Source organism: Sminthopsis crassicaudata, chromosome 5, assembly GCF_048593235.1.
Source record: "Sminthopsis crassicaudata isolate SCR6 chromosome 5, ASM4859323v1, whole genome shotgun sequence".
In the NCBI taxonomy this organism is placed as follows: Eukaryota; Metazoa; Chordata; class Mammalia; order Dasyuromorphia; family Dasyuridae; genus Sminthopsis; species Sminthopsis crassicaudata.
The window spans coordinates 196,467,433-196,490,054 of record NC_133621.1 but is presented as its reverse complement, the minus strand read 5'-3'; the positions used below and the strand labels follow the sequence as shown (position 1 = coordinate 196,490,054).

General features: G+C 37.0%; 1 protein-coding gene across 12 annotated transcripts in view; it reads right to left on the bottom strand.

Annotated features, from left to right (window-relative positions):
* The window catches only part of WNK1 (WNK lysine deficient protein kinase 1), a 140,690-nt gene that overhangs the window by 18,364 nt on the left and 99,704 nt on the right, over positions 1-22,622 (bottom strand). For 5 of the 12 annotated variants that reach the window (XM_074269337.1, XM_074269338.1, XM_074269339.1 and 2 more), the window contains 12 exons: positions 17,905-17,988; positions 14,636-14,785; positions 13,072-13,542; positions 11,833-12,114; positions 11,047-11,132; positions 10,728-10,890; positions 9,047-9,163; positions 7,822-7,995; positions 4,586-4,643; positions 4,275-4,406; positions 2,315-3,807; positions 1,025-1,108 (listed from right to left, as the gene is read on the bottom strand). In XM_074269337.1, the coding sequence (XP_074125438.1) occupies positions 1,025-1,108; positions 2,315-3,807; positions 4,275-4,406; positions 4,586-4,643; positions 7,822-7,995; positions 9,047-9,163; positions 10,728-10,890; positions 11,047-11,132; positions 11,833-12,114; positions 13,072-13,542; positions 14,636-14,785; positions 17,905-17,988 (3,294 nt within the window). Of the gene's footprint in view, positions 1-1,024; positions 1,109-2,314; positions 3,808-4,274; positions 4,407-4,585; positions 4,644-7,821; positions 7,996-9,046; positions 9,164-10,727; positions 10,891-11,046; positions 11,133-11,832; positions 12,115-13,071; positions 13,543-14,635; positions 14,786-17,904; positions 17,989-19,918; positions 21,173-22,622 lie in introns of all 12 variants that reach the window. The other 7 variants (XM_074269340.1, XM_074269343.1, XM_074269344.1 and 4 more) reach the window with 5 other exon arrangements.

Genomic DNA, 22,622 nt, shown 5'->3' with positions numbered 1-22,622 from the left:
CAGTGCCAAAGATGAAGTGGATGTTTTTTTAAAGTCATACCCAACTGGAAGAATACATATAATTTTGCTTAATTACTTCCTTTGAACCATAGGATGGTAATATCAAAATGGAAGTTTCTATATGACCTACTGGATATATGCAACAATATATTTTTTCCATCACCTCAAACTGTCAAAGGCTAAGGCTCATGAGCAGGTTGTACAAAGACTATGTATTGGTCAGCTGGTCTTTTGCTTTCAGGTTCCTTAGTCCAAGTTGTGACCCTGAAGTCTTCTGGAACATTTGATCCATCACCAAGGCTATGGCAATTCCTCCACCTTAATGTTGTCAGAAGATGGTGGTTGCTATCTGATTTCTTACCTTGGCCAAATATATTGCAAATATATTTTAGAATTTAAGTCACTTTTTAATAATATCAGGTTCTTTCTAACATGCCAGTCTTAAACTTTTGCAGCATTGCTTTCCTGAAGCAGGTCAGCAAACTACTACCTGGAAGCTAGGAATGGTTTCTACATTTTAAAATAAAGGTTTATTGTATATAAAAAAGCTCTTGAGCTAGATAAGAACAGGAGGAGGACTGAATTTGGCCTTTAAGTTTGCTGACCCCTGTTCTAGAGAATGACCACTACAGAATTTAAAACAATTAGGTTTTGAAAGTTTAGAAAAGTGCTCTAAGAATGAATATCCTTAACTATATAGTTTTGGAGGGAAATAATATGTTGACTCTGAAAAACAGTTTTTCAGAACAGACTCAAAACTTCAATTAAATAACTATCTCAAGAGTCATCTTCCTAATTAGGGTTTCTAATACTAATACCCCCCCAAAGAAGATTTATTTGTATATCTAGGATCTGGATTTCTAGGCTCAAGTCCTATTCGAAAACCCTGTAATAGAGAGCGGTTACTCAGTCAAGACAGAAAGAAAAACAGAGAAGCTAATATCATGCAATGAAGAATTTCACCATGCATTCTGAAAGACAGAGCAAGAAAACACCAAAAGAATTCTGCCAAGTTATGGAGCACCTGTGTTAGGGAAGGTCCTGGAAAAGGTGGCAGCTGCTCACTGGGTGGGGTACCAGATTGAAGTTCAGTACCTACTGGCAGCACCTACAGACGATGAAGGGAAATTTTAGTGTACCAGACATGAACAGAAGAAGGCTCAGAGAAAAATAAAACTATTGCGTATTAAAGGATAACACCTAATTTCAATGAGTTACAGAAAGTTACAGAAACAAACAAAACAAAAAACAAACAAAAAGCCTGAGACTTTCCAGAAATTGCAATTTACTGTGAATTATTCAGCAGAGGAAAGATTTACTGGAGAATAACATAGTTAATATAGAACTGGTATATTACTTCATGGCATTAGCTCTAGTTATGAACAAAGGCAGGCAGAGCTTTTGATTGCTTTGCAGGACAGTTGTGAAAAATCCAAAAAGTGATAATACATACAAGTAGGTTTTCTCTTATGGAAGAAGACAAATGACCAGCATCTAATTCAGGAGTGCTGAGATTAGGGGCCAACTCTACTGAGCTGATCTTGGGCCACCTATCTTGAAGTTTAACACTGTCAAGTTTTGTTAAGACAGGTAAACTCTCTCTAGTTGCTTTTAAAACACTGAAAGACCTAATATGACAATGAGAAGCTAAGTGCTTTTCTACAAGGAGCAAGATACTATCTGTAGGTGTCAAGGCTCTGCCTGCCTGTCATTTTTGCAAAAATTTTGTGATTAGACTAAAAAGATGAGAACATGCAATTTAGTTAGAAGACATCTAGCCAGATTTTGTAATTTAGTAAAGACTAACTCTTGTTGATTTGGTCACCAACACTCAATTACATTAAAACTCTAAATCTTAAATCTTGATTTTTGTAGCACTGGGGGAAAAAAAGTGCTCCTTTAACAGCTAACTTCATGGACTAGTGATTTGCCTTTTCTTGAAATTGTAGCTGAGAGAAGAATTCTCTTTTGAGAATGTTATTTTTATCTGAATCAAATGGGACAAATGTTTGTGTGGTATCTAACATTAATATTGGTATAACTTACAAAACACAATTCCTAGAAGTTAATGAACTACAAACTAATGAAATATATGTACCTACATACATAAACACTTTTAATGAAATACAAATATATAAACTGAGTTCAAACAAATAAAGTGAGTCAGCTTCTATATTAGTTCTGAATTTGTTTTCAAAGATACATTTCTATTTTGTTGGGGCCTAGGGTAAAAAAGTTTTAACTCACTTAAGAAAAAATATATCATTCCAGTGCAATAAAAGAAGTCTGTAAAACGAATCCCTAAGAACCTTACCGGTACCCTGGCGATAGGTGGCTTTGAGGGAGGGGTTCCAGGTTTCACCCCTACTGCAGTGCTGGTGGGGGCTGGAACATAGCTGACTGGGGTGGCAGCCTGCCCGGGTGTGACCACTGGTGTAACAGCTGACAAACCAGTAGTTGTTCCTAGAGGCAAACTGCTCGGTGGTAAGCAAGTGCTCGTGGTGGAAGTCATAAGCTTGCTTGGTGCCACAGCGGTGGTTGGGACGCCTGGCATGACTGTGGTCTCCACTACCAATGATGTCTCCAGGGAGACAGGGGCATGCTGGGCTCCAACAGAACTGTGTTCACTGAAGAGAGACCTCAGTTTTTCTTCCAGAGTCTTTATATCATCAATACCAGGGGCTTTGGGTTGTGTATCAGTATCTATTTCAGGGCAATGGGTGTGGGGCTGGTTGGGAAGTGAAGCTGGTTGAGGTTGACTATGGATCAGTGTCTGCTGTACAGCAGGCACATTGGTAACAGGCTGTGCTAGGGGCGGGATACCAGGTAAAGGTACCTGAGGCAACACCGGGGTGGAGACGGTCCCTGCTGCCTGTGAAAGGACAGGAGGAGAAACCACAGCAGATGGGACCTGTAAAGGATGCAGCGCACTGGGCTGACTAGCTGAATCAGAGATCCCAGCTCCAGAGGAAGATGGAGCTACCGAGAGGGGCAAGGAGAGCCCCGCTGCACTGCTAAGGGGTGACTTGTCTGGTAAATGCGTGCCATCGTGTTTGGGATGGAGTGCACTGACCACCACTGTTTCTGCTACACTGGGGGCAGAGCTGCTGCTACTAAGTTGAAGAGGTGGCTGTGAAGCCATGCTTGGGAATGGAGTGGTAGCAGATGTGGAAGTCAGGGTGGCTGCCCCAGCTATATTTGCTGCAATTGGGGCGGGCTGAGAAGTCATAGCTGGGGTGATAGCACCTGGAGGAACAGTACTGCCTATTCCAGGAACTGAAGCTACCGATGCCGCTGCAGGAGGAAAAGTGCCAGCACTAGACATAACTCCCCCAACTGGTGGGGCCTGAACTGATTCACTTGTAGTAGACAATGACACGGCTGCAGGAATAGTAATGCTGGAAACCACACTGGTAATTAATGGTGGTCCAGACACCTGTGGTACAGGAAAAGAACTTGAAGTTAATACACCTGCACTGGAGGCAACTCCGGCAATTACCTTTTCAGTAGGCATAGTGACCACAGATTGAATGACTGGTGCAGAAACACTATTAAAAGGGCTACTTGTAGCAGGGACAGATACTGAAGGCACAGCTGTTGCCGTAGGAGGGAAGACTACAGCCATGCTAGTCATGGTGGCAGGTACAGTTGGAAAGGTTGGTCCTGCATGGCTGAAGTTTGGGGGAGCTGTACTGGGCCCTTCTGACATTTGAGCATGTCTGAGTTCAGAGAATGCCTGTTGCAAACTAACGGATGAAGCAGAATGAGACAGATTCATTACAGGGCCATGGGATGGAGCAACAGCAGCTGCAAAGAAAGACAAAACAAAATAAAACAAACACAAAAAAGTGAAATTAGTTAATTTTTTTTTTTTAAGTTAGGAATATAACATGGCCCCAAACTCTATTAAGCTCACCAACATGAATGTTTAACATTCTACTAAGGGGACATATCTCAAAATAGTAGAGATTTAGTCAGAATATAGTCATTTGGCTGGATACCTAATCCTTACATAAGGATGGAGGAATTCAGATTACAAACATATATAGGCATTTGGAAGAGCTATATTCACAATTCACTATATGTACTTTGATTACCCAACTTACTTTTTTTTTTTTAATTCTGTTGCAGCTTCCTACACTTACTAGGTATTCATTAATCTCCCAATTTTAATTCTGCCTCATGTTTATCTACTATTTTTTTACTTTGAGCTTTCCATAAACTGAATTTGGGCCAGATTCCAAAAAGAAAGAAGTTGTTTGAGAAAAACTCACTTGTGTCTGATATTTCACTGGATGTAGCAGTGAAAAATACTGACTCTCGTAACCGACTCTCTGGTACAGGACTCACTATGAACCTCCGTCCAGCTGAATGTACAACTTGAGTTAAGGAACTAGAGGGAACACCTAAATAAGAAAAGAAATTATACATTATGCTTCATCTGGCTTCAGTCCTCACACAAAAACAACTCATAAGTTCCCTTATTAAAGCAGTGAGAGAGCATCTAGTTAGCTGACTGCTATTTGTTTTCTGAAAAGTCAAATGCTTAAAACAAGACTATGTGGAAAGTTGAAAGGAAGCTTACCTGCCCTCTGAGGCATAGAAGATGCAGGATTTGGTTGCTTGAACTCTCCCTCCAATTTCTACAATAAACAAAACTCCAGTCACTTATGCACTATAGTTCCTAAGTACAACGTAATGACTGTGTTCACTAAACCCAATTAAGGGTTTTAGTTGAATATCTCTGGGCATTTGATTCAGAAAACTGTAAATGTCAGTCAACTAGCCTCTCAATTATTAAGGCTCTATTATGTGACAAACACTGTGCTAAATTTGGGGATAGGAAAAAAAAAAAAAGGATAGTCCTTGCTCTCAGAAAAAATTACATCTTAATGGGGAGACAACACATAAACAATTGTATACAAACAAGAATAAAATGGAGATAATAAAGTCACTAGCAATAAAACAGATTCAAAAAGGTTTCTTAAAGATGGGAGTGTAGTTGAACCCCAAGGAAGTCAGGAAAGCTAGAGCTTAAGAGATGAGGAACATCCAAGAGACCGATGGCAAAGCTAGAGCTTAAGAGATGAGGAAACATCCAAGAGACCGATGGCACTGAAAGAGAGAGAGAGAGAGAGAGAGAGAGAGAGAGAGAGAGAGAGAGAGAGAGAGAGAGAGAGAGAAACACAAGATAAACACATTCAGATCTGTGCTTTAAGAACACCAATTACTTCTCCAATTGATAAGTGGTCAAAGGATATGAACAATTTACGGATGATGAAATTGAAACTATTTCTACTCATGAAAAGGTGTTCCAAATCATTATTGATCAAAGAAATGCAAATTAAGACAACTCTGAGATACCACTACACACCTGTCAGATTAGCTAAGATGACAGGAAAAGATATGACAAATGCTGCAGGAGATGTGGGAAAACTGGGACATTGATGCATTGTTGCTGGAGTTGTGAATACATCCAGCTATTCTGGAGAGCAATTTGGACCTATACTCACAAAGTTATCAAACTGTGCATACCCTTTGATCCAGCAGTGTTACTACTGGGCTTATATGCCAAAGAGTTCTTAAAGAAAGGAAAGGGACCCACATGTGCAAAAATGTTTGTGGCAGCCTTCTTTGTAGTGACCAGAAACTGGAAACTGAGTGGATGTCCATCAGTTAGAGAATGGCTGAATAAATTGTGGTATATGAATGTTATAGAATATTATTGTTCTGTAAGAAATGACCAGCAGAAGGATTTCAGAGAAACTTGAAGAGACTTAAATGAACTGATGCTTAAATGAAATAAGCTGAACCAGTATTTTTTGTATATGGCAATGGCAAGATTATACAATGATTAATTCTGATGGAAGTGGCTCTCTTCAACAATGAGAGGACCCAAATCAGTTCCAATTGATCAGTAATGAACAGAATCAGCTTCACCCAGCAAAAGAACACTGGGAAATGAGTGTGGACAACAACATAGCATTTCTACTTTTTTTGTTATTGTTTGCTTGCATTTTTGTTTTTCTTCCCAGGTTATTTTTACCTTCTTTCATTTATAAATCCCCAATTTTTCTTGTGCAACAAGATAACTGTATAAAAATGTATACATATATTGTATTTAACATATACTTTAACATATTAAAATGTATGGGATTACCTGCCATCTAAGGGAGGGAGTGAAGGGAAGGAGGGGAAAAGTTGGAATAAAAGTTTTTGTAAGAATCAATGTTGAAAAATTACCCATGAATGTATTTTGTTAATAAAAAGTTATAATAATAATAATAAAAAAGACAGAGCAATGAAATATCTACCAAATAATACTTAAAAAAAAAAAGAAAAGAAAAGAACACCAATTACATAGCTGAGGAAAATAGACTGAGTAGGGAAAGACTAGAGGCAGACAGACCTACCAATAGGCTACTGTAAAGTTCAAGTGTGCCCCAGGGTGGTAGCAATGTTAAAGAGAAGAGAATTTGTTAACCATGTTATTACCAAGATAGAACAAAAGATCTTTTAACAAATCGACTGGATATAGCAAGTGAGAAAGAATGGAATCTAGGATGATACCTTGACTGTAAGCCTGAATGACAGGCAAGATCAGGTACTTTCTACAGGGAAGTTAAAAAGAAAGCACTGTTTAGGGCAAAAGATAATGAACTCCATGAGAAATCCAGTTTGAGATCTTCAACAGACAGTTGAAGACACAATTCTAAAGGTCAGAAATTAGGGCTGAACAAATAAACCTGAAAATTATCTGAAAAGACATGATAATTATATTCATGAAAGTTGATGCAGAAGAGATCCAGGATAGATCCTTAAGGAATATCCATAGAAAATATATATATATATATAATATCCATAGAGATGTGGTCTACATCAAGATCTAGAAAGACTGAGGAACAGTCAAATTAAACAGCGAAATCAGGAGAGAACAATGTCATGAAAACTAGAGAGAAGAGAGAATATACAGGAGAAGAGAATGATGGACAGTGCCAAAAGCTGCAGAAGTTAAAAGGGATGAGAAACCAGAAAAGGCCATTAGATTGGGTAATTAAGAGTTCACTGGTAACTTTGGTGACAGCAATTTTGGTGGAGTGATGTCAATAGCCAGAATGCAGAGTTAAAAAGGAAGTGAGCAGAAAGGAAGTAGAGACATCAAATTGTAGATGGCCTTTTCAAGGAGTTTAGCCAGAAAAAGAAGAAAAGATACAAGATAACTAGAAAGGATAGCTAGATCACATGAGGATTTTTGAGGATGAGAGAGATATGGGTATGTTTGCAGGTAGTAGGGAAGCAGACAGGAGACAGGAAGAGACTATAAAAGATAAGAGGGTGGGTATCTATTGGTAAAGACGGGACAGAATGAGATCATTCTGTACATGCAGAGGAACTTTGCTTTGGCAGGAACCTTATCTTCATGTGAGACAGGGATGAAAGAAAGTAGAAGGCATCTTAGCAGAGAAGGAGAAAAGAGGAAGTTCTTTGCGAATGGCCTAATTTTTCTGAGTGAAATAGGAGGCAAATCCTCTCAAGTAAGAGTTCTGAGGGGCTAGAAAAGGAAAAGAACTATGGGAGGTTTCAGAAGGTACAAAAGGATCTATAAAAGTTGCTTGGTGAGGAGAGTGACTGCTTTGCTGGGTGTCCAGTTAAGAATACATTAAGTAATAATCCCTGAAAGTATGAAACAAAAATATTAATTCCTGGGTTTATATGACTGTTTCCAGATTGCCCAAGATTAGTTTTTAAAGACACCAAATACTTTTATCTGTAATATTCTAAAAAATTAGGCTTTTGAGAACTCTCATAGAGTGACAGTACCTGGGATCCCGAAAAGCCATAATCATCCTTTGTTTGTAAGCTTTCTGATCCTTGATCGCCTTCTGGTTCCACACTAACATCCTCGCTGAGCATTTCATCAGCTTTTTCAATGATTTCTCGCACCTGATCCACAAAGGAGTCTCTCTCTGTTGCTAGAATAAAATCATTGTTCACCTACAAAAGAAATAATTTCTGAATGTTTTTGGTAAATGGGGCCAATGTTCTTGTGTATCTAACCAAACAAACCTCTTTAAAAACATTCATTTGGAATTCTTGGATTTAAGAACTGTCCATCTCTGGAAAATAATCACCCTCAATTCATGACAAGTGTGAAGAAGTAAGAGGAAGACTCATCAAGAGGTTAAGAAAATAGGAGGAACATCACTAAGTTCTAAAGTGGGGTATGAATTTCAATCCCAATCTTTAGGGAGAAAACTCATATACTATTAAAATCAGACTTTCAGCTTCATGGAAAGTAAATCAAGGTATGAGCAGCTTGTACTTGCTTTGGGATAATAAATTAATATAGTCACATGCAAATAAACCTTTGACTTCTCCACATGTTCTAGCACTGCTGAAACACATTTCTACTAAGGTGGCAACATAAATAATTAAAAGTTTGATTGAGGTTTATTCTAGAATCAAAGGTTTTAGATTTGTAATTTTAATACCTTTAAAATTTGTTTTTTAATCTAGTCAAATCATTGTATCATGGAATTTCACAACAGTGTCCAAATATAGTATAATGGCAGGTAACAGATTAAGAAAACTGATAGTTTAGCCAACAATATATTCATTACACTAAGAAGAGAACTTTATGGTAAGTAGGAAATTAGGTTAGGTAGAAAAGTGAGAATCTTAACTACCAAGATTGAGTTACTGGAACAGTTTGCAAGGTTACAATAAAGAAAACTTTCAAATTTTCTATAGGAAAGGAAAAAAATTGTACTCTTCCAAGTAACTTAATATACTTAATCCATTTTATTGGTAAAGTATTTCTAAATTAACCACACATAAGACAATGTAAAAAGATTAAAGGTCCTGGAGAATACAATAAACACATAATGAAAATGGAAGGAGGCCTTTTTTCAATGATAAAAATTCTGAAGCAGAAATAAAAATCTGAGGAAGAAGATCACCGGTACTTGGTTTTTCTCTCAAGAGAATCTGTATTAGGTTTTATCTAACAAAGTAAGAATCCAAACATCAACTAATGTCAACATACCATAATCGATGCTATCTCCTCAGGATTGTCACCATCCAAATCAAATTTGAATGTAACCATTTTCCGGTTGTGAGTCTCTAACTGGCATTCCACCACTCTATCTCCTTTGTTTGACACCTGAAAGAACAAGAACATCTTATGAGATAACAAAATAGTACATTATCAGAACTTGACACCTTAAAAGTAACTCCTAGATTGTGTGGTTATAGAAATCAAGGTATTTTTACCTAAAAATAACACAGCTATTAAGTAATTAGCAGAGGAGATATGCTTTCAGGGAATTATTTTAATTATTAATTTGGTGAGAATAAAGAGTAGAAAGTAATGGTCACAATAATTTGTATTTCCAACCTTGAAGAAATGGATAACATGTGATCAAAGCCAAAATATTATTCTGACAGTGCGCAAGATGAGGGAAAACAGTATAGATTACCATTTGATTTCAGTGATGAAGTATAATGCTGCCACTATTCATCAAAGCAAGAGCAGACACGTGTTATGTTCCTTTTTTGTGTGTGAAGTGAGCAGCAATATGACCTCCAGTATGATGTAACTATATTGGTTCTCAAACTACTCATTTGTCTTCCACTGAATGGTTTAGAAGGAATGAATAACAACTAACTGCTTTTAAAATGAGATCTTTTTTGAGCTATTTTTCAGTACACATTGTTAAGAAAAAGAGAAGTGCTTTTCTCTAGAAAGGTGATCAAAGGAAAAGTTATCTGGAACAAAGGATTTAAAACTTTTCTTACTCTGATACTTCAAAGCAACAATTTCATCAGTATGGTTTCTTTTTTCCCACTGATGGAGATGACTGATTGACTCTCTGTGTCTTAGCAGGTGGTTTATGAGAGTTTTTGTATAGTCATTTTTGAATCATGTCATGACTCTCCATTTAGGGTTTTCTTGGCAAAGATACTGGAGGAGTTTGTCATTTGCTTCTCTAGTTCACATTACAGATGAGGGTGTTTTGGGTTAAGTCACTTGCCCAAGGTCTCACAACTAGTTAAGTGGTCTGTAGGCTGCCCTGAGGGATATTTCTGAGCAAGCTGAATAATCATACCTCATTTGAATTAACAAAGATAAAAGTGAAATTATCTTCTAGCATTCAACCTATTGCCATCTTGCTGCCCATTCCTTTCTGAGAGTTATTATATCCAAAACATTTCTTATCCATCCTGTAGCTTTTCATAAATACTTTTACTTTTATGTCAGTCTTTCATGTAAATAATCTCACTGGTTGATTGTAAAATAAAAGTATGCAAACAAATATAAATAAAAATACTATATATTTTTTAAAAAGATGGGAAACCAAAGAAGAAACAAGGTTTAACAAGGTTATCTCTGGAATTGTACTGATAATACTGAAAATATAGCTCTATGAAAGGGATAAATTTATTCTACAGAACTTCTGCAGTGGTATGATTATTCAGCTTGCCCAGAAATATCCCTCAAGGCAGCCTACAGACCAAGAAAGAGGAGAGGAAATAGTTAAACTATTGTTATAAAAAAGAGGCAGCTATTAAATAGACAGTAGGATTTTGGAACAAAGACATTTAATAACTCTGGGCCTCAGTTTCCTCAACTATAATATGAAGAAATTGGTTTAGATAATCCATAAAGTCCCTGCTAGTTCTAAATTCTTATCACATAGGATGAAGTCTGGTAGGCCCATACTTACATTAAGAATTCTCAATTTGGGGCGAGCAGTCTTCTCATGACGGGAACGACTCCTTACAGACTTTCGGTAATGGCGTTTTGTAGTTCTCCCTTCATGTCTCCCACTAGATGAAGGAACATTCTCATTCCCATCACTCATACCTGAAGCAACATCTGAATGTGCACTAAAAAAAAAAAAAAAAAAAAAAAAAGAATGAACACTTAGCTTGCTTGTTTAGCTCTTAACAATTTTAAGATCAAAAATGGCTTTAGAGAACTGAGTCCTTTCTCAGCCACAGTTCCAAGACAGGAGAATTTCTAGTTGTATACTACTTACTTACCTATCTATAGAGGAGACTAATGTAGTGGTCTGTGACTGTGCTGATGGCACAGGTTCTGGAGGACTAGACTGGGAAACTGCTTGTGTCTGTGAAAAGAAAGAATGCTTAAAGCACTACAAGTCAGAATTTTATTTTCTTTCATTACCCATTAAAACTTCCCTTAAGAATTCTTCTATTCCTCCCCACCAATCCCTACAAGCACTACCTCATTAGGAAAGTCTTTGACATTCAGCAACTAGATAGTTATCTTACAACTCCAAAGGAAGATTCTATTGGCCAGTCTCTGATATAGACTGCACAGTGAGATCAGCCATCATGTCCACTAGACAGTGTGACACTACAACTTGCCATGCAGCCAGCATCTTACCAGAAGAATGTGCAACAGGGCAGGCAGAGCAAAGTGCAAGGATGATTCAGATCTCTCTCCCAGCAGGGCAAAGGGGCTGCTGCTGGGAGCACAGCAGGATGAGATACTCTCAGGACTGCCAATGGCAAGAGAGTTGGTGAGAAGACAAGAATAATATCTACAGAACTAGCCAGAAGTGAAGTGCTAACAGGGCTAAGCCTCTTGGAGGCACACTCACTTCCCAACAGAACAGCCAGTGGCAACAAGGCCCCCACAATGGCATGTCATTCTGCTGTAAGAGAAAGTCATTCAGGAGTTAGTTGGTAATGGTGTCCAAATGAATTCCAAGAAAGGAGAACCCAAATTTACACTGGCCTTTAATTTTTAATCCCCTCAGATTTATTATGCTTCCCAAACACACATGCAGAGATTTCATTTACCTCCAGAGCTGCTGGCTGGGAGGGTGCAGAGGGGGCCTGCTGTGCTAAGGTGACTGCTGAATGGGGTACTTGAACCTGTCCTCCTAGACTACCCACAGGAACTAAAACACTTGGCTCCACATATGGCTGCACAACTGTAGGAAGGTACCCTGGTGGAGCCAATGCTTCTGTGGGCAAGGGAGGGGACAGAACTGCAGAAGGGACGCAAACAGAAGCCACGGTGGAGGAGGGAATAATATTTGAGTCTCCTGGGTATTGAGGTGGCAGTCGAGGTGGGAAGCCCTGCGACAGAAATGAGGGAGCTGAGTTAGTGCAGGCTGAGTCATCAAATAAGCAAACCAGCAACAGATATAAAACAATCACATATAGCAGGGAAGAGTTAAAGCACAATCCTTTGCTCTATTTTCATCACATCCAAAGACCATTTTTGAGACTAATAATAGGTGACTGGACAAAAACATGGATTTTTGAAAGAGAAAGGATAGCTCTTCAGATTCCCTGCAGAACAGCAAAACTTGTACTTCTTTTAATGATCTCAAAGAAAAAACCATGCAGATTGTCATGATTACTTGATTAGCCTTTTCAAAAGTTAAATAATTTACTTCTCTACTATCCTTGCAAAGTGTCTCATCAACTTTGGAAATGGGCTTTGAAGGCAGAATTATGCTATTATATATTAACTAACCATACTTGGGCAATATTTTGTTTCAAAGAAAAAAATAACACAAATCAGCTTTAGCTAATAGACTAGTAGACAAAGGATCAAATGCTGAACTTATTATCATGTTAACTGTTCTATTTCCTCTAGTTATAAAACGTGATTCTGAAACAGCCAGAAGCTACTGAATTCTCATATTCCAAATACTAGTTTATCCATTATTTACAACCGAACAATTTAAGTTGAATGCTGAAGTTATTGCCTTGCTTTTTTAAATAGCTGTAGTAAGATACACTGAGAGAAACTGCCTCTCTCTTTCCCAGAATGTGGTTCAGAAAATGGTTATTGTTGTTTGGTACTGCTGAACTCTTCTGTTTTTACAGTTGAAATCAGTTAATTTTTTTTCCCCCTGGCATTTGATTATTGCAACCAAACCCTTTTATCATCTGCTTTTAGTTCTTTAAAGGACTTGTGAACATTTTTTTTCCCTAGGTGAATCTCCATGTAAAACTATAATTCAAGGGTGAGGCCTAGGCTCTCGAAGAGCTGATCCTGGATTTTTGCTTACTCTAGGACAATACCTGGTATAGAGAATCTCCAGTGGGAAGTGAAGCCTCAGCAGCTTGTCCAAGGTTAGCTGGTATTCCTATGGACTGAACTGCCGGCTGAAGGAGCTGTGGGTGAGCCTGACTTGGCAGCTGAGTCACAGGCTGCAGAAGGGTGGGAAGCTGACTAGGGACCATAGTTGATCCCACAGGGATAGCAGCTGCTGCAGCAGATGAGGCCATGGTGAGCAGAGGCTGGTTAATGCCAGATGCTATAGAGTTTGGCAGGGATGAGAAACCTGTCTGAGCCACAGAGACATGAGGAGTTGACATGGGAATCTGAGAGACTGAGAATTGAGGAATTAAGGATGCTGGAAGTGGCTGGCCCACAGAAAGGAAGTGAGCACCCGAGAGAGATGGGGTAACTGAGGGCTGTGGAAGGGAAGGTGCTGCAACTGGTATCTGAGATTCGCCTTGGATGGTCGATACTGGCTGGGAAACAGGAAGCTGAGAAAGTAAAGAAAAAATAGATAGACTTTTTTTTTTAAAAGAAGCAAAGTAGCCAAAAGCAAGATTTACTTATTAGCCAAAAGAAGAAAGTAACTTAAAAAAACCATTGTACTAATGTCACTAAAGAACAGGAGGGGGATTACTGTTAGAAAAATAAATGGCAGAGTGACTATTGTCCCAAATGGTTATATTTTCAGGATTTAAAAAAAAAGATCATTTTCTTGTTAGGCACTAAAATTAGGACTATTTCAAAAGTAGGTTTGACGACAATGACTGACTTGTAAATACAATCAGATTGATAATTTTTAAAAATTGCATATATGTTCCAAATCAAAACTCTTCTTTTGTTTCTAGAGAAGAGCCACTAACTTTGTTGACATTACTTTAAGGATCTTTATTCTAACCCTGAGAGTGCCTTGTGCTTTTTTTTTCAGTAATTGTTGAATCAGCAAATTGGTAACAAATCACTGTGCCAACATACAATATACAAAGTATAGCAAACATTAATAATAAAAAAACAAAAAACATGCAACAAAATTTCAGCTTCTTCAGTGTGATCCTTAAGATGGCATGCAGGGAAGCAATTAGAAAAAAACAAAAACAAAAACAAAACAAGCCAAGGACAAATGCAGTGTATGCAGACTATAGTCCTGGAAATGAAATATCAGGAAGGAAGTAGATTAACTTCTATATAAAAAAATATCCAAGTAGTTTACAATCTAGAGCACCAGATATTTCAGCCACCAATAAACTGAATAAATGTAATATTCGACAAGAAATAAATTTTATGTCAAATCAATAAAGATATTGTCAAATAATCTTACAGAAATTCCCCTGTCCTATTTCTTTCTTTACCAAGAGGCTGCCCCACTTGCTTTAGGCAGACAGCTCTAAAAGTTCTAAGTTGCCTTTGTTCTTGTTTATCAGCATATTGTGATCCATATGAAAGATGCACAAAGGAAGCAAATTCCACTTAATTTTGGGATAAAAACACTTTAGCTGGCATTACATCAAGAGGAAAGTTGTTATTAGCTTTTCAAAGATCCCATTACATGCAGATAGCTGGTTACATTAGAATTTAGTGAGTTACCTGCTTCCCAACTGATACTTGAGGCATTGGCAGAACCTGTGGAAGCTGAGGCTGCGTCACGGGCTGTGCAGTTGTAGGCACACCAGATGCTGCTGACTGAGGAAGAAGATACTGGCCTGTCTGCTGAGGAGGGGCTGCTTGTTGTACACCCTATTGTTGAAAATGGAATGTTATTCCAGGTCACTGTCTACATAGTTTCAATGCAATGTACTCCCTAAGATCTTCAGATAAGTTTTATGCATAAAGATAATTTAAATTTTCTGTGAGAAGCAAGTGAAGCAACATATAACTTCTGCTTTAACCTAGTAGGTATATAATAAAGAGATGGTACACGTACATATGTACATGCACATACACATATATACCTGTCTACATCACTAGGAAGTAAAACATTTGGATTCTTCTAGGAAGATGATACTTTTAAGGAAATTTGGAAGAGGAACAGGTTAAGGAAGTGATTATGAGTTTCCTTTTTGGAAAGACGGCATATCCAGATAATTATTCAGCAGGCAATTGGTAATATGAGACTAAAACTTGGGGAGAGACACTTGGAGAGAGATATAGATTTGCTAGTCTTCAGAACAAAAACAAATAAATGGGCCTATATACAAATGAGATCATCAAGAGAATGTGTGAGGAGAGAAGTTAAAAGGGCCCTAAATAGTGTCCTGGAATGCACTCAAATATAGAGAAAATGACAGAATAATGATTGTACAAAGGAAAGTGAAAAGGAGTGATAGGGTGTCTAAAAGGAAACCAGAACAGCATCACAAAAACCCAAATATACAAAAATATCTATATGAAATATAACAGGGATGAATGTTACAAATTTTAAGTATAGAATAAGGAAGTTATGGTTAGATAAATTTTTATAAAACAGTTCTGGGGATTTTAGTTAACTGCACATTCAATATGTATCAATAATGTAAAAGGAAGTTTAAAAAAATTAACATATTATTCTAGGTTACATTTAGAACTATAGTTACTTTTGGGTTCAGGAAGATCACTGAGAAGCAGGAGAATTATTCAGATGAGACAGAGGGCAAAGAGCAAGAAGGTGGTAATGGAAATTTAGTTAAAGGGATTTGATGGCTTAGCTTAGAGAAGATATGATGGAGACATGGAATATATTAGCTACCTTTAAGTATTTTAAAGGTTCAGACTTGTTTTTGTTTACAGAGGTTAGAAGTATGAGTAATGGATAGGAAGGTGCAAAGAGGCTTTTTTTTTTTGACTTAATTTAAGGAGAGATTTCCAAACAATCAAAAATTGGATAATTGTTTCCTGAAGATTTTCACTTAGAAGTTGGACTGTTCACTTTTGACAGTATTAAAAAGTGTAAAATAAAGATTAGATTAACCAGAGTCTGGAATCCCTTCAAATTATTTAATTTAGTGGGTTATTGTGGCACGTGCATATTATCCCCTATTCTGGAGAGGCCAGAAGCTGGTGCTTGCTCAAGTATTCTGAGCTGCAGTGGGTTAAGTACACTAGTGAGTCTCCACACTAATTCTAGTACTAATATAATGAGTCCTACAGTAGTAAGGAGCCACAAGGCTCCTTACTACTCTAGGCTTACTACTAAAAAGAACTGAAAGGACTCAGCTTGGAAACAGTACAGATCTAAGTTCTCACTTCCACCAGGGTAATTGGGCCTCTATGAGAAGCTGTTGAATTTCTACCCTGGGAGATCTAGTGTCAAAAAATAAAACAAACAAACAAATAATTAAATGGCACATCTCACACAAACCCTGATTCCGTGTATTTTGAAATGTAAATATATACAAATTTCAATTGTACTGTAGCCAAACTAGATCACTATAATTATCAGTCTTGTAAATAATAGTTAAATCATAGATACTTTATTCTTGTTTGTTTTTGCTTAGGCAAATGGACTTAAGTGACTGGCTTAGGGTCACACAGATAGGAAGTGTTAAGTGACTGAGGCTGGATGTAAAGTTGGGTCCTCCTGATTCTAGGGCTAGTTGGTTTCCACTAAGTCACCTCTAAGTCATCTAGCTGCCCCACTTATTTTAAACATTTATACTTAATACATTAACATCCCATTTATCCAAGTTTTGGAACAATGCCCTAAACCTGAAAATGAGTTGAGGCCTGTCACCAAAAGGATATTTAACAGTCACTCAGGGGCTCACTCTTAACATGTTGTTATTGACCTCTGTGATCTAGTTGGCTGTCCTTATTAAAAGGAAGTAAGCAAGGAGGTACAAGTCAAAAGAAGCACATGTTGGGATGGTAAAGAGATATAACAGATAGGAAAGGATACATGAAAATTTGAAAATGTTATGCTTAATACAGTACTTAAAAAAAATGAACGCTGGCTTATCCTGACATTTCTTTAAAAATACACTGGTACACAACACAACCAAACAAACTTCTTTGACTCTCACTGTTATTACTGAATAGTCATGTAAACTGAGAAAGAAAAAAACCCTAGTAATTATTTATTATAGAAGTTGGAGTTAATAGTTTTGGATAGCCCCAGTCCTGACTCTGGCTTCACTTCCTAATGTTGGTCTAAAGGACTCCTGAAAAACCAGTGCTAGATCACACCCTGAATATACATACCTATCATGCATGTATTCACCTTGTTCAAAGCAAAAGCAAAATTCTGCCAAAAGTCTTCTGGTGTAATTCTATAATGACTCCAAAGCTCTGACCTCTGAGCTTGAGCCTTACTGAACCCAAGCCTGCCATTCCTGGGGCTGCTTATCCTTCAATGTCTGAATTTCAGGGCCTACAGGCCCTACTTCAGATATCACACCTTTTTTGGTACTTTGAGGACTAAACTCTGGCTAGTTGGAAAAATCATTTATATGGGACAACATATGATAAATATAATATATGAAGACTAACATTAAGATATATTCTATCTACTTCAATCATTTTCCCCTGTATTTGGGAAGGGGTTTTCAAGGGATTTGGGGTTAAATAATTTGCCCAGGGTCACATAGCAAGTAAATGTTAAATGTCTGATTCCAGGGTTGGTACTTTATCCACCGTGCCATCTAGCTATCCCAATATTAAGCTATATTAAGACTAATCTTAAATTGTTTCCCAAGTTGCTTCTGATTACTTAATACATAATAATAAAATAATATTATCATTATTACTTTCTTCTTCAAGTTTATTACTTGAAAAAAGGAATGCAAATCATTTAAGAGTTTTCTAAGAGTATAGAATTGCAATGTCATTTGCTGCTTATTCATAATTCTGAAAGAAACATATGTATTAAAAGACATTTATACCTGCTGAGCATGCTGTGCTGTCTGGGAAGATGGAATCCCAGTTAAGTTACTTGAAGCCAGATGACTCTGGCTCTGTGCCGGTGTCTAAAGGAAAGAAGTAGATAAAAACTGAAATGAGAAAAACCTTAAGGAAAAATTTGTTATTGTAACAAATATCTAAGTTTGCATAGATAGCTGGGGAGAATGAAATATTTTCAACTGCTTATTTAATTGTACAAAGTCTTCTGGGGGAAGTTAATAGAATAATTTTTTGGAAGTAAAGAAAATGTGGAAATAGAGAAGGTTCATAATCTTCTATAACATATTCTGACACTAGGTTGAAAAATAACCTATTGGTATTTTCTATGAGTCATAAATCTGCTATCAAGTAACAGTAATAGAAAAGTTAAACAGAATTTTTATGGAAGTGTCGAGCTGAGTAATTTAAGGGCTCTTTTTAAAACAAAAAAAAGTGAAAGATTAGATTAATACCATGAATTACTTTTATATTTAAGAAGCCAGGTCAAGAAAAAAAAAGTAGGTAAAACCACTAAACTGGTTCTTTTTGCTCTTTTAAGAATCACTAGGTTGTAAGTACAAAGCATTAAAGTCACAGATGTCATTAGTTTATCAATGTTTTGGATATATGAAACATCTCAAACTTTAGTCTCAAGTTAAAATAAGGATGAGAAATTTGAATGAATAGGCAAGAGATGAAAGCATGACTTTACAAAAGAAGTTAAGGAAAGATAATGGCATTCATCACTTGCCAGTCCCATTTGTATTTTCTTCTGTTGTTGTTCTTTTGAGTACGTGATGTTCTATTTCTTTACAACACAAGAACTAAATATTACAATTCTCTTGACTAACCTTTTAACTTCAAAACTAATTCTGAAGGTTATTTAGAACTGAAAGACAATGCAAAAACTAATGTTTTTTGTTTTATCATTTCCTTAATCATTGGGCATATAGACGGTTTTCATAAAAGTCAAAACTTTCTATGTTTATATATATGTTCCAAGATGTTATATGGCTATACAAGTTTCCTTGGAAACTCATAATTAAATTACACAATGTCACTAAATTTTAGTGAACAAAAATCATGACAGATTCTTTAGAAGAGTAGTAATTAAAAGAAAACCAGAGATATATTTCTAGAATGTCCAAAGATAGAATATGTTTTATCAAGAGGATCTATGAACTATGCAATGCTAATCAGTTCTCCGACCCCCATTTTGGATTATCTTGGTCTTGTATGGAAAAGTATTACATATAATCATACTTCAATTTTGTTGAAACTCATGAAAATGTAACTTCTGTCTTTTTAAAAAGTCAAACAGGGCACAATAAAATACTTATTTATAGATCCCAAATTCTTTATAACTTAGCACTTGAAAGGTTTGGCATATAATCTTTTATTTATGAAGTATCACTTTGTATGTATTATACTGACTTGTTTTGTTGGAAGTTTAAAAAAACGTTCATTTATTAATGTACATTTAAAACATGCTACATTGGTTTCATGAATAAGTTCCTTTTAATCTAATTAAAGTTTTTAGTTTATGCAAATATTTTCATTCTCTTAACCCCTTCTCCTTGAAAACAAAACAAAAAGTCCCTCTAAAGTGTAAAGTTATAATTGCTAATTTTTTTATGTGATACAAACAAAATTCTCCATTATTCTACATTACATGAGTACTATAAGAAATATTTCATGATCAGACAGATGTAATGGTACACTTAACCAATCTTTCCAAGACGTACTTATGCTATTTTCCATTTCAAAATATCTATTATTTATTATGGGTATATTTAGCAGCTTTTTTATGCTTCATTCCTACATGAGGGGGGGGGGGAGTTGGAATTAGGATTTGGCTTTATAATCTACTCATTTTACAAATGCCAATATACTATTGAAAAACCTTGAGTTTTCTCAGCTCCAAGATTCAATATTCTCTGAATGAAAGAAACTTTAAGAATGATTATTGTACTTAATGGAGAAATAAAAACATTATTAAAGAAAAATTTCTGCAACAGCTTGTCCTATAACCTGAGGATAGAGTGTAGATCCTCCTGAAGAGAGTGAAGCTGATAAGGCTTGCTGAGCTGTGGTACCCTGGGAAAAGCAGAAGAAAAGTGGGGACTCTTGTAATACTGTCTGAGGCAGATGGATATATGGCAATGGGAAGTCAGAACCAAAAGATGCAGATGTTCCCCCTGTAGGGGGGGGTGACTGGAAATCTCCTGTATCAGAAGATGTCAACTGTGATGAGTCACTGGAGTATTCTGGACTTCCAACAGGCCAATTCTGTCTGTTAGGCTCCACAGTGGGAACAGTCAATTCTGGCCCTTGATAATTATATTGTTCTTCAGTCACAGGCTGTAGGCGACTGTGCAATCCAATTGGTTGAGGAGATGGCCCTTCCTGATTAAAGTCAAGAGTCCCCTGAAGACTCCGATAAACACGCTGAGATAAAACATCACTTCCTTCTCCTGAAGAGGAGCTTGGTGTATGAACATGAAATTCAAATACACAGCCAGTTCTGCCCTCACTGCTATGAGTTAACACAGCAGGTGCAGAGTGTGGAACAAAAATTGGGTGAAATTTCAAACATGTGGCATCTGCACTAATAGGGGCAGAGACACTTGACAGGGGAGAAGCTGGACTTATTCCAGAATCTAGCCTCAGGCTCTGAAGGTGTCCTACCAAGAAAGCCTGACCAGCTGGAAATTCAAAGACAGAGCTTGAGGGGGGAACACTTTGTATTAGCTTCTGTTCAGGGGTCAGCTTCGTAGGATTCGACAGTACTGGGGAATTGTATGTTATGCCATCACAGTGTTCTACTCCTTGGGGCTGGTAATGTACTCCTGCTAGATATACTGTTTCCTGAGGCATCAAATAGTGAGCTTCTTCTGGAAGTGCTAGTCCAGGTCTATAGTCATTATAAATTTGAGTTGGTTCAAACACAGGATGAACTTGTACTTCATGTGGCTCTCCAGTAACCCTAGTGGCTGTAGTACCCAACATGACCACTGCCTCTGTGGTCCAGTTAGTTGGGCTACCACTGGTAGGATGGAGGTTTTGGCCAAGAGTCCTCAACAGGGGCTGGCAGTGGCGAGTTTGGGATTCCAAGAAGGAGGTGCTCTTGCGACGCTGAGAAATGGCCACCTTTGGTGGGCAGGTAGGAGGAGGTGAAAAAGAGACGGGACGCTCATGAATGGTTGGGAAAAATATCTGTGGTTCTGAGAATGTTGGGGTCCCCCCACACGGATGCACCATGGACTGAGGCTGTATCAACATGAACAAGACAAGTAATTCATATATTTAGACATGAAATTACATTAAACATGTATAGCTTGCTCAAGAGCAGTTCTGTAACACCTTTTAAGAACACTGCTCCAAATTAAGATTAGCAAGACAAATATGTGTTTTTGAAAGTAATAGAAATGGCATAAATATCTATTAAATACATCCAGCGCAAAATGGACAAATGAGAATCTTTTCTTTGGTTAGATACTGCTTTTCAAATTAATAACGTCTCTTTCCTTGTCAATAATGAACAAATAAAACAATAACTCAACAATGGATTGTAGGACCATAGTTTTAGAGTTTTGTTTATAAATGATTATTTTGTTCATTCTGCTAAGCTTTAATAATTAATGGAGCAATGCCACCAATGGAAAAGAAATTAAAGTTATCCTTCCTCAAAATATTTTTTAATAATATGGAAAATATGTTTCAATTTGTATTTAATATTCCCACCTACCTTACAGGCTTCAACATTATCTTATAAATCTGTACACTAATTGAATTTCAGGGATGTGCTGCTCTCTCCTGAAACTTCTTATGAATTGATTTTCCTATGTTCTATGTCTATATCATATATGAATGAGCATAAACATCATTTTGATTGTTAACTATTTGCAAAGTACAATGGTAAGAGTTGGATACAGATAGAAAAGATAGTCTCTAATCTCAGGGAGCTCGCATTTTAATCTATTAAGGGGCAAAACTTTTAACATGACTAATTTGGATAATTACACTGCCCAATCTAGCACAGGGTAAAGTCAGACTTGTAAACAAACAAGAGTACTAATGTCTAAACACTAGAGTGTACTTTTAAAACCTTTTATGTCCTTCATAGAAGGCCTAGAACTTTTTCTTTTTCTTTCAAACAAGAATTATCCATAAACTCTGGGACCATAGTGTTTGGTACCCCATCAAAGGCATATACAATATTAGCTTAAGGAATAACCTACGAGGTAAACAGTACTTCTAATAAGTAAAAATTCTTTAATTTCAGTTCTGAAAATGTAAAATTAGTGATCTGACCAAATTATAGAGGAATTTGGAGTCAGAGAGCCAGTTCCGCTTTCTCCTCTGCAAGAGACTTACTTCCTGTGTGACCTGTGAACAATTGCCCCCTAACTCTTAAAATGAGAGGGTTAGGTCAGATATTATTAAGATAATCTTAGTCACTGATCTTATACTCCAACAAGCATAATAATCAAAACAAATCACAGGCTAAGGCAATTTATTTTCATATGCTACTTAATAATAATAAAAAAAAGACACCCTATGTTCTTTCATTGGACTAAGACTTCAATATTGATGTAAAGAACCCACGATGTTAGCTCCTGGAGGGCATATGCTCAGATTCCTAAATCACCTTTTAGAAATGAGAGAACTTAAGTGTAGGATGCTAACTCTTAAAAGAGATGATAGGATAAATATAGCT